The sequence below is a fragment of the Haliotis rubra genome, unplaced genomic scaffold (genome assembly GCF_003918875.1).
Source record: "Haliotis rubra isolate DU_JTF1 unplaced genomic scaffold, ASM391887v1 Scf895, whole genome shotgun sequence".
Lineage (NCBI taxonomy): Eukaryota > Metazoa > Mollusca > Gastropoda > Lepetellida > Haliotidae > Haliotis > Haliotis rubra.
The window spans coordinates 91000-103524 of NW_025767629.1; the positions used below are offsets into that span (position 1 = coordinate 91000).

At 39.2% G+C, this 12525-nt stretch overlaps 1 protein-coding gene across 4 annotated transcripts in view; it reads left to right on the forward strand.

Moving 5' to 3' along the window:
- Positions 1–12525, forward strand: part of LOC124263694 (receptor-type tyrosine-protein phosphatase alpha-like) — a 310238-nt gene that overhangs the window by 48456 nt on the left and 249257 nt on the right. For all 4 annotated transcript variants that reach the window (XM_046698357.1, XM_046698356.1, XM_046698358.1 and 1 more), the window contains 3 exons: positions 697–840; positions 1912–2058; positions 2761–2898. In XM_046698357.1, the coding sequence (XP_046554313.1) occupies positions 697–840; positions 1912–2058; positions 2761–2898 (429 nt within the window). The remainder of the gene's footprint in view (positions 1–696; positions 841–1911; positions 2059–2760; positions 2899–12525) is intronic.

Consider the following 12525-nt stretch of genomic DNA (forward strand, 5'->3'; position numbering starts at 1 on the left):
GAAGAAGCAAAAATGGCAAAAATATTCATTTTGTAGTGCTTATAACTATGATTGAATGACGTTTCAAGATTCTGGAGTACAATCCTCAAGAAATTACATAAGTATTAATACCCGAACAAAAATATCAATACCTGGTTAACTTCTGCGATAACATCCCTGACCCTCCTCCTCACCGACTGTATCAGACGTTGAATTTGGCGTTGAGCTATTGCGTTCGATTATTGTTCCAATACATCAAGATTTAGTATTTGGGGATCTCTTTGGCGTATTCTGCGACCCATAAAGTCCCAAACATACTCTGTTGGATTGAGGCCTAGACTAAGGCATAGGTAGAGTTGCTATAACCTCTTGACGTAAGAAATCAACAGCGGCACGTGAACGACTTGAATAATAATATAATGAGTCCATTTATATAGCGCTACACACACTGGGTATGCTCATAGCGCTAACAATCACTAACACAGCACATTATTATCCCGGATAACCCAAGCTGCCTGTTAGGTGCTAGAATGTTATAGTCATATGACTTTTTCCACCGGGTACCCATTTTCTTCCTGGGTGAACAGAGACAATTGTCGTCCAGAAAAGCTGGCCTTCAAGGGGTGTCATCGAAATGTACTACAACAACTTTGTCTTGCTACCAAACTGTTTATAGTAGCGTTAAAAGAGCCCCAGTTCACTCTCTGTATTTCCTAGCATGCTCATATGGGTATTATGGAGCCACCTGTGACAAGTCCTGTGATGCACGTTACTGCAAAATGGACTCCTTCTGTAATGTAACACATGGGCAGTGTGTCGGTGGATGTGTGACTGGATATCATGGTACAGACTGTAGTCAAGGTAACATACGTTTCCTCAAATAAAAATGTTTTTGTTTACTTGTCTGTGTATGTTTGTAGATTGACCGCGGTTCAAATATGCCGTAGATCGTTGACGCTCTCGTTGACGCTGAGTAATATATTAGGCGTCATTAATATAAGGTCAAATGATATATAGCACTTGTAAAGAAAAGTCTCTCAGAAATAATAAAACTAAGAGTGTCATCATAATGTTTAATGTGTTGCCAAATGTGACACATCGTGACATAGAGACAAACAGTTCAAACAGCACTAGCAAACATCATTTGAAAAGACCAACTCACCAAAATGAAAATAACAAACATGAAGCACTCGGTGATTCAATATCGTGTGTACCCTCCTCGCGCGTCCAAGACAGGTGCACCTTAATAATGTGCATATCATCTCGGACTGTTGCGTTCTGGTCGACGTGCATATTCCATGGGCCCACTGGCTTGAAATCTCTGGCACAGTCTACCAATAGCAATCTGACTAACAGACCGACATTAAAGCGGACAGCAACCTGCCGCTGAGTTTGACCAGACTCCTTTCAGCAAGTGTCAAAAACATCTCATTTTAAGCTGTGATTTCAAACAGGTACCTGAACAGTGAACGACAGTAAAAAATCATCAATGCATGTGTATTGTCCTCCACTTTCCACGGATAGAGCGACTTGCACGTGCAAATAATTGACATTAAGTGGCAGGTGGATTTCCATATTGACAATTTGAATGAAAAATGTGCCATTTGTAGCAGAATGTATCGGACGTTAAAGAACTTAGTAATGACATTTCAACGGCCTGATATGTTTTCCATACTGTTAAGACAGTTTTTAAGACATTCAGTTGCATATATTTCAAACAAGAACGAAGATTTGTAAAGTTTTAAGAAATAGTGTTACCAAGAGCTTGACCCTTCATTAATGACGCCGAAAATATTACACTCAAAATCCACCATGGAGTGTCAAAATACCAAATTCAGCAATCTAGTGTGCCCCTCATTATAACATTACAGTTCATTTTCTTGAACTTAACCAGCTGACTATACACTTCATAACACACTCCGTGAATTACAGCCTGCGACCCAGGAATGTACGGAGAAGGATGTAGCAAGACCTGCTGCAACCGTCACTGTAAGACGTCATCGGGCACATGTGATCACGTGACTGGAATGTGTCCAGACGGCTGCGTCAGTGGTTTTACTGGAGATGGCTGTTTACAAAGTATGTTTCTTTTTTACTGATAATATACTGACTTCATGCACTTCCCTTCTAGGCAATACTATCGCGTTACTATATAAATACATATTTACTCATAGAAACATATGATATGATTCAAAGATTTATGGTAATTTATGGTACCTATTCTATACTTCACAAACCACAGGATATACAGCTACTATCTATATACAGAAACGAGTAATGTTCATTGAATTTTCCTGAGAGGATTACGACTGAAGCAATGTGCTAAGAACATGAGAAAAGCTCCACGATAACGATGCATCAAAACCTGATATTACGGTACTTTTCAAACATTTAATTGACAGGTTCCACCCAATGATATTTTCATCACAACTATTTTGGAACGGAATTGTCAGTAGTAGGTCATTGATGTTGTAATGTAACTTGCCCAAACTTCAATGTGTGAATATTACCAACAAAATGTTTACAGTTTACTGGTGAACAGGCATGATGTGGAAACTATATGATTAGCTTTATCTTGTAGAACCCATTGAAACACATCAACATCCACCAAGTGATAATTATCGTTGCAGTAAATTGCAAAACTGACATGATTCAAACCAGAAAGACATGTGTAATAAAGCTTCTATGTGGCATATTCTAAAGTAGATAAACATTAATGGTGAATCTACTTAGAGGTGAAAGATAACGTAAAACAAGTTCAGGGTTCATATTTCTCCTCAGATTGTCCAGATGGCTATTATGGAACTAATTGTTCCCTGAGATGTGCAGACAGGCATTGTAGCAGCACCTCCTGTCCCGCTGATGGGTCCTGTGACGCTGAGTGTGAGGCGGGATGGACACTGCCGAGTTGCACACAAGGTAATATGTCCCCTCGGACACTCTGTGAGACATGAACTGTAAACGTGGTGTTGATATGTTGAGATGAATCTTATCTGCTATGTTACATTCCACACAGAGTGTCCCATGGGAAATTATAACATCAACTGTAACTGTAGTATTGATGTGTTGAGATGAATCTTTATCTGCTATTTGATATTCCACACAGTGTGCCCCATGGGAAAGGATGGCATCAACTGTAACGGTAGTCTTTTTTGATTGGCATTCTAGAAGCTGGGTAGATGAAGAATGAGGACTATTTTAAATGAATATACAACTTCTTTATTCTGTATAGGCGACGTTTCTACATAGATTCTACAAGTGATACATGAGAAGTAATTTTGGGTGATATATATACATGAGATGTTTGGACAATAGGTGAGGGATGAGACGAAAATGAGTTGTTTATACATTAGAAGAGGTGACAACACAGATGGTATACAGGATTAAGTAGGTTGATTGGGAGCCAGATTTATGGATGTCAACTTCTTTATTTTGAATAACAAAACGTTTCGGAGTGAATGCTTACTCCTTCATCAGGTGAATGGTAGGGAGTATGAGGGGGAATATATATATATATATATATATATATATATATATATATGGGAAAGATAGATAGATAGATATACATATGTTACAGTCAATGTGTCCAACCAGTCATTTGAGCAAATGACTGAAAATCTTAGTCATTTGGTCTAATTACTAAAACAATCAGTCATTTGGTCAAAAGACTAAAAGTTTCAATCCATCAAATGCAAGGTATTTGTTCTGAATGTTGTCTCAACAAAGGGATTTTCACAGTAACCACATGGTGCACATGGTTTCTCTTAAACAAACACTCTGTAGTAATCAAAGAAAGTGTAGCAGTCTTTCTCAAAATGTTTGCATATTTCACGTTGGCAAAAATTGTAAATTTTGTTTTCTTGTTTTATTTTGAAATGTTGTTGATTACGTTCATAGTATTCTGAATATACAAAACATAAATGATGCAAGCTTATTGACGTTTGATTATTCATATTGTACCCTTATTATCAGAAATTTCATGAAACTGCGTCACTTCTGTCACGAAATTTGTAACGTCATTCTGAAAAGACAAAATCCAACACGAGAACAGTAGTGACATTTTCAATAATAGCCAGTATTTTATGTTTACTCTAAAAGATAATTGAAAGAAATTTGTCAGTCAGATATTTCAGAATGTTTGGAGGATATGTAATAGGCAAAAGATTTACTTTTGGATGTCCCTGTCATGTAAAAAACAGGTAAAGGCTGCATTGTTTGTGTCAATATTTGACAGGCATGTTTCCTTGTGACACATGAAAATTGAATAAAATTGGGTGGTTTCTGGGTTTCAAAATATTACTATAAAAATATGTTTCCCAATTTTGTTACTGTAAAGTGTAAAATACCTGAGATGAATTAATTACCACAAACAAAATTATTGATTTTGACTTAAATATAAATAACAGAAATATGTACGAATTTTGACTCAAAGACAAAGGGGTAGTTAATACATACTGACTCAAAGGCCCCTGAGACTGACCCTGCTGAAGAAGTCGAAAGTGTTGGACATAACTTTGTTCACTTCATCTTTTTGGTGTTTCTTTTTTTAACTTAAATGATTTAGTCACTTTTAACTTAAATGACTGGTCGAAAATTTTAGTCATTTGGTCAGATGACTGGGAATATTAGTCTTTTGACCAAATGACTGATCGTTAGTCTTTTGACCGAATGACTGGTTTGACAGATTGACTGTAAAATATACATATGTGAGGCACTACAAAGAAAACATGTTTCACAAAGTAAACAAACATGTGGCCAGTGGTACACTTAAACAACATGATTAAAGATGTGATTGGGTGTGATATAAACATGAAGAAGCCAGTTTGACAGATTGACTGTAACATATACATATGTGAGGCACTACAAAGAAAACATGTTTCACAAAGTAAACAAACATGTGGCCAGTGGTACACTTAAACAACATGATTAAAGATGTGATTGGATGTGATACAAACATGAAGAACCAGTGATACACTTACACAACATGATCATAGATCTGATGAGATAAAACAACGACAGGGCGGGTGGGAGTTTGAATACTAAGGCTGACAGGAGTATCTATGTCCACCTACGGCATCGTACCGGTATGACGCTACATGTATACAGTTGGCTAGAGTTCGTACAAGTGCAAATACTGCCTCCGTGGTGGTGTGGTTAGAAAGTCCGCCCGGGGAGCCGAAGATACCTCCATACCGAAAAATGTTATAACATGGTACTTGTTGGTCCCTGCCTGGCGCTCGGCATTAATGGATACAAAAAGGTCTGGTCGGCTATATAATGTGTCTGAGTGGGTTGTTCAAACATTACTGTGGCATGATATCTCAGTGAGCTAGCACTACAAAACCACCTTAAGTCTGGGCTACAAACGTATGCACGTCGTCATATGAGGGAAATATTCTTAGGTACGACTTTAAACCATTTTGACAAGTACATGTATACACATACATTATGTATTTACGTTGTTACATAAGTGAAATCGTCATGATCGCTAAGTTACAACCCATTTCAACACATGTCAGTTATATAGTAAATTATGTTACTTCTCTTCTTTTACAGAATTACCGAGGGATTCGGCAATCACCCCCACAAGAGCTGGTATAATTGGCTTAGTTGCTGGAATTTGTTTCATGTTGATTCTTGCAGTCGGATTACATGTTGGCCTGGTAAGACAAGGGAGGTAAGTGAAAATAGATAGACACTGACATGATACTTTTCATATTTTATAATATGCACCGTTCTTTCTACAAAGTATTTACAAGAAACCAATTCCTTTATGCCATGTACTTCGCAGGTTGCAGTGGATACACTCCTCTCAGAAGGACGAGGTAAAAGTCAAAGACACATCAACCAAAGTGGACAGGAACTCTACACAGCGGTCAGACTACTACACATCCGTATCCGAGCAGGCTACTGGCCGCAACATCTACAACAACGACTATGATAGGCTGGACGTCGAGGCAAAGGCGAGCAATGACTATAGCGTCATTCAGAACAAGGTTTATGAAAATATGTAGAACGTATATTATAGTAACAGAACACCCTCGATGTCAAAAAGATATTGTAAGAAGAAACTATAAAAATAAGACAGTTTGAACGCTTGAGATCGCCGCAAGGTTACAAAGAATGTTTAAATATAGTGAGGAATTGTTTGCTAAGGTGTATCTAGAGGAAATAAGTTTTACGTTCTTATACATGTAGTTCATCAAATGTCAGTGGCCATTGTCCATCAAAGGTTAGGGTCGTCCTTAAGCTAAGAGGGAACGAGTATACTTTCACATGTGTTCTAGCGAGGATAGGTTATTATTGTTTCTTATGATACGTGAGTGGTTGGGTAGCCTATTGGATAAAGCGTTCGTTCGTCACGCCGGGTTCGATTCCTTACAATGTGTAAAACCCATTTCTGGTGTCCCCATTTCCGGTGCCTTGGAAAACTGGGACGCTATTTTATAACCCTGCCAAACGTTGTCGGATTTACATGTTTATTGTGTTGACATGTTTCAGGTCAAGTCAAAAGAACATTTTCCTCACGTATGTCAGTGTCAGCACTTGGACTGACTGATAATTTAAAACTCAATTTTGTCTTTTCAAATCGTTATTGAGAAGCTGACGTCTGAAAGTTTATTATATGGAATGTTTCAGAACCATTTGTTTCCGAAAATATTGAAAAAATAATCTTGCTTTTGGTTTTACCCAGACATACATTTTCTTCCTCGGTTCCTTTACAAAATATGCCATGACCCCTTAGAAATTTATGATTCCTCTCATTTCCTTCGTAAGGCAGAAATGTTTCCGGTAAGGAGGTATTGCTGTGTCGGCTGTATATGAAACCACACCTGTTTATCCCACATGTACGCATCAATAGCAACATCATTATTATCCATGTGAATATTTGTCAAATATTGAGTCCCACACAATAACAATATATAACAAAGGGAATGTATGTATTGACCAGTGTAAGCTTGAACTTTTCACAGTTTGTATGTAACGTTCATTTGTTGTAGTGTAGTGTTGCTGTATTGTTGTTTTGCTTGTTTTCTTTTCTGTTATCATTAGTGAAAGATGCATATATACACTGGCCCTAAAAAGAAACGCATAGGTGAAAATCCAGTGTTATCAGTGATGATTTAATAACTTAAATTACACAAAAAGTAATAATAATAAAAATTCACACAGGTATTGGGACATGTGTATCCAAAAACATATAGTCATTCACAGTGGTATTGAGAGTCTCTGTTTTTGATGTCACGGTCACAAAGTCAGTATCTGGTGTGACCACCACGAGCCTCAATCACTGCCTGGGCATAGACTGTGGGATTCTTCTCCACTCATCCTGCAACGCATCGACAAGCTGTTGACGTGTCCGTGGTTGCGGCTGTCGGCGTCGTACACGTTGATCCAATTGGTCCCACAAATGTTCAATTGGTTAAGATCCGGAGAATTTGAAGGCCATGGAAGAACTGTAATTTTGTTGATGGAAAGGAAATCTGTTGTAATGCGTGCTGTATGCGGTCTTGCGTTGTCATGCTGGAAACTTTCTCTTCTAGCGTCAATTACGGGAATAACATGGAAGACCAGGTTTTCATCACGATAGCGCAGAGCATTCAAATTCCCTTGGACATGCACCAGCTCTGTTCTGTCATTCACAGATATGCTTGCCCACATCATTACACCTTCGCCGCCGTGTCTGTCGACCTCACGAACACACTGTCGAGCATATCTTTCATTTCGACGTCTGTAAATCCGCATCCTGCCATCATGTCGATACAGCATAAACCGCGACTCGTCGCTGAACCAGATCCTCCTCCAGTTCAAGAGGGTCCATGGCCGAACGTTCCTGCTCCATTGATGACGTGCACGACGATAGTGGTGTCGCAGAACAGGCCCTGTATGTGGTGGCATCGGTCGGATTCCATGCTCTCTTAGGCGATTCGACGCAGCCCAGAAACATCGTCGGCGGTGTACGCTGCAGTGACGGTCCGATTTCGCAGATGAAACACCCGGATGAAGCGGTCTTGCGCTGGAGTTGTCACCCTTGGTCTCCCACTCCTAGGACGATCTCTGGTCGAGTTGTGCTGCGTGTAACGCTGCCAGAGACGGGAAATCGTACTCTGCCTCACGTTTAGATGTCTGGCAACTGATGACTGGCTTTCTTCAGCTTCCAAGTGTCCAATGGCTCTGTTTCTGCTTTCTTCGTTTATTCGTGGCATCTTGAGGGTCGCATATTCAGAATTTCGGAGAATGAATCGCAACAGGACTGCTGGCTTTTTATACCCATCAGTATCAAAATTCAGATCCCGTATTTGCACGTGCATCATGCTTTCAGATTTTTCTACATGCAGATTATACGGGGATTTTTTCAAGGTGATGTGTTTTGGCGAATAATCAACAAAGGTTGTGTTTGCGTGTGTTGGATAATTGACAGTCATTCCATGCCATATTTTTAAAAAAATCTAATTTGAAGATCAGAATTCAGCCATGCGTTTGTTTTTTGGGCCAGTGTACATTGTTACATTCTTGCCTGAACGAAAACTCAGCTTTTTGCTTGATGTATAATATTTTTTCTGTATCATCTCTTAATTCGTTATAAAATCACCAGGTGATTTATGAATGAGTGCAGATACACCATCCATTAAGAAACATTAATATGTTATTATAAGTTGTATGCTTCTCTCGAGGCTTCGGTCTGATGTACGCCTCTTTGTAGCAGTGTTACCCGAACCGGTAGGCGAGGGATAACACTGCTACAAAGAGGCGTACTTCAGACCGTGTTAGCAGAGGGAGAAGCATACAACGTATTTATCTTACTGCCATGTTAAATGCAAAGATATCATTTTATTTTATTTGGAAGATCGCTACCGACTATATGACATGCAAACAAAATGGCGTCTGTCTCTCGACTGGATTTTTAAAATCAGTGAGACATATTCTGACAAGCTTAAAACACTGCCATTAAAAAAAGTTAATTATGTTTAAGTTGAGTGTGCAAACGATTCAATGTACAAAATAGTTTAAATAAAACAGTGAAAGTCTGTGAAATAAATGTCTAAATAGTGAACTCAAAAAGAGCTAATCGAACGGTTTTTGAACTCCACATTATGACGTCACACGATTGTTAGCGATACAGCTTCTCGGCGGGGAGTTTGGCGGTTACTGTGGCAGCGGGTAATATTTTGTCCAGTTGTCACCCTCCTGGGAGGGGGGACACGGAAACTTGTTAAAGCGTCATTGACCAATGAAATTAAAGTATTTTACATGAAGGTAAGATAAGTCCCTTTATTGAAAACAAACCCTGGCATTAGAAACAATAGAAGTAGATACATTCAAGTACACCCATACGCAGACAAACACACACGCACCCATGCACACACACATGCACACACATATACACACAAATACACCCATGTGACGTTGATGGGACCATCGCCATTTGACTTTCAGGGGACATATGAAACTTGCTGTTATTTGCACGATGAGATGGGAGTTTCTCACAATAAAATGTGAACATGTTAACGTCATCGTCTAGCCCCGAGGCAACTCTTCATCAAATATATGTATTCAATGTTGCAACATATTTTTTTGCCTTTTTTGTACTTCCAATATTACAAGTAAATGTAATTTTGTCGTAATATTTAGTAAATGTTCCTATTTCACGAACGTCAATGGTGTACATGTTCTTAATGAATGTGTTATGAAGTAGTGTTAAAAGTTTAAACCTCTGTACGCATAATGCAATAAACAAAAAGTGTTTATCCATAAAGTTGTATTATATATTCATTATGGACCCGCTAACTCACGGAAGTGGAACGGGTTTGTCGTTTCTATTATCCAACATTAACATCTGCTGGTCTGGTGTACATAAAGTAATTATATGTCGTTGTCTATCAGGCAGTACGAAGTGTAATGGCATATTACGCTGGACTTGTGGTCCTTTAACCACTTCACTATCTCCAAACAGTAAGATTGCAGTAACTAAACAACGACATTGGTGTCTTGTATAGCCTTCCCAATTCTGTCTCAATGAACTTATTTAAAGGTACTCCTGTCTGGTCTCCCTGGGGTTCCTTTTCAATTTAAATGGGCTTGTTTGTTACTAACAAAATAATATTATATATTCAGAGACAAAGTATCAGTCTAGTACTCCTGCTGAAACCCATGTAGATAAAGAATGTTCTTAGCTGTTACGAGGCTCACACTGGCCACCCAAAACACAGCACTGGTCGACGTCGCCATTGTGACACACTGCCGTGCATATACCTTCTCCATATCTGCCTGTGTGAACCACCACGAGTGAAAGTTATTGGGCAAAAGAGGTGTGGTGTTTAGTGAGCTTTAAGGCCAAGAGATAAGGGGTAGTTTTGTGCGAAGCATGTTGTAATGAAAAAAGGAATGAAAGGGCCATTTGTCCAGTAATATTCACTGGTGGTGGTGGCTCACACAAAGATAGAAATAAACAGGACCGTGATCGTTTTCCTTTGCGGTACTGTGCGGTAGTCACAATGGCGGTGTTGGCCAGTGCTGTGTTTGGGTTGGCCAGTCTGAGCCTCGCAACAGGTAAGAACATTCTTTATGTACATGGGTGTCAGCAGGTGTACTTTTAAGCAATCTTTGAGACAGTCTAGGTAACTGAAGATCAGACATCATTGCGGTTGTCTAATTGATACCTGCCAATCACCTTGTAACATATACAATCAGCTGCTTGAAGATAGGTGAAGTCGTGGGTGACTCCATGGAGTACTGATATAATCCACCGATGTCAGCAGGTGCACGTTTAAGGCTGTATAGGTAACTGAAAATCAGATACTGAAGATCAGATCCAGTGGACTGGATAACTGTCTTGACATATGTGTATTCGTACAAGGAACACAATTCTCTCAATACTTTTGTTTGGTTTCCTTTTTCTTTCTTTCTTTCTTTGTTTGTTTGTTTGTTTGTTCCCAGCAATGACATCGATCTAAACAATTGGCATAAGATGACATCCATCAACCAAGCCTGATACAAAATAATGTACAAATGCTTTATAGTTTCTGGATAGTTATGGCATTCCACATCACTTTCGTTCGCACGAGTTGTTGCTAAATCAAGGAAAGAAGGTGAACCTGAGTAGAAGTATAACATGGAGAATTACGATCGCTGTACTGAAGTGTCCAAAGGTGGTACATCGTCTGAATGAGCTGACATGATATTCGGGAGTTGTTGTCAGAAGCGTGTATGTTCATGGTTTAACAAATCTAGTCGTTTATGAATACATACGTTGCTAAAAGACTACACGAGATTACTTCCTGTTTGACTGTCATGGGCGAATCACCATGCTTCTTATTATGTGGCTATCAGCTGTTATATATGTGCTACGTACCCGGACAAACAGATACAAATAAAACCGCCCGTGTGACGAAAGAAAGGTCGCCTTGAACAGAGACATAACCATATACCGGATGCATTATAACACGTATAAACAGCGGCTTTTGCACATGCATATACATAGGACAGCATAAACCGCTGTTACTTGAAAACTATTCACAATTGTAACATAGCATACACAAGTGACCCGATCATGTAGGTTTCAGAAACCCTATGCGAAGGTATCACACTGTCATTGTTACATGGGTACACCAGTGTGACATTGTATTGCACGTATTCATTCCTTGTAAAACACGACTGCCTTTTTGTCCTATTCAAATTCACACAACACAGCTGGTTTTCCTACTTCCTATTGTATTGTACATACATGTATTCACTCCTGGACAAGCACGTTAGTCATGTTGTCCTGTTCAAAGTCACACAACTGCTTTTCCTATTTAAATTGCGTCAAGGCCTCGTGTGATTCGTGTCATTACATCTATAAATAAAAAATCATTTTTTATTAATGTGACTTTTCCAGATGAACCAGGGTTGTCCTCCTAATCTTATAACTTCGGGGCAGTGTTTGTGGTAATGCAGTAGCACCATTTTAGGGACTCACCGTCAAACATTGGCTCTTTTGTATTGTTAGTATAATAAAAGACGGACACAGGAGACGGACACAGTGGAAGGACAGATTTAACTGTGCTCAGCCAAATTAAACAACACATTGCATAGTCGTTGCAGTGACACAAAGGGTTCCCTGGAGTCACGCATACCTTAAATACACAGAATATTTTAACGGAACTATGAACATGGTATGAACATTTCCTTGAGATATATGATCGAGTCAATGAGTAAATGCATTCTAATGGTGTATAATTTCAAAGCTTTACAATGGTCTACTGTTTTTATAGGTACTGCACAAAATGTCGCCCTAAACAAACCAGCACGGCTGAGTAAACCATTTGAAGCGCAATCTCGGCCAGCCAGTAATGCTGTAGATGGAGTGATTACCGCAGGCAATGATGCATCTCTAATGCATACCAAGGCTGATGAACCTACCGCCTGGTGGAAGGTGGATCTACAGAGAGAAGTACAGTCAGCACAGATTCAAATCTACTTCAGGACAAACTGTAAGTATTTTAGATGTAGTTATGCTGGAACATTGTAACAACGCTATGCTGGCATAAGATACATACTACATAT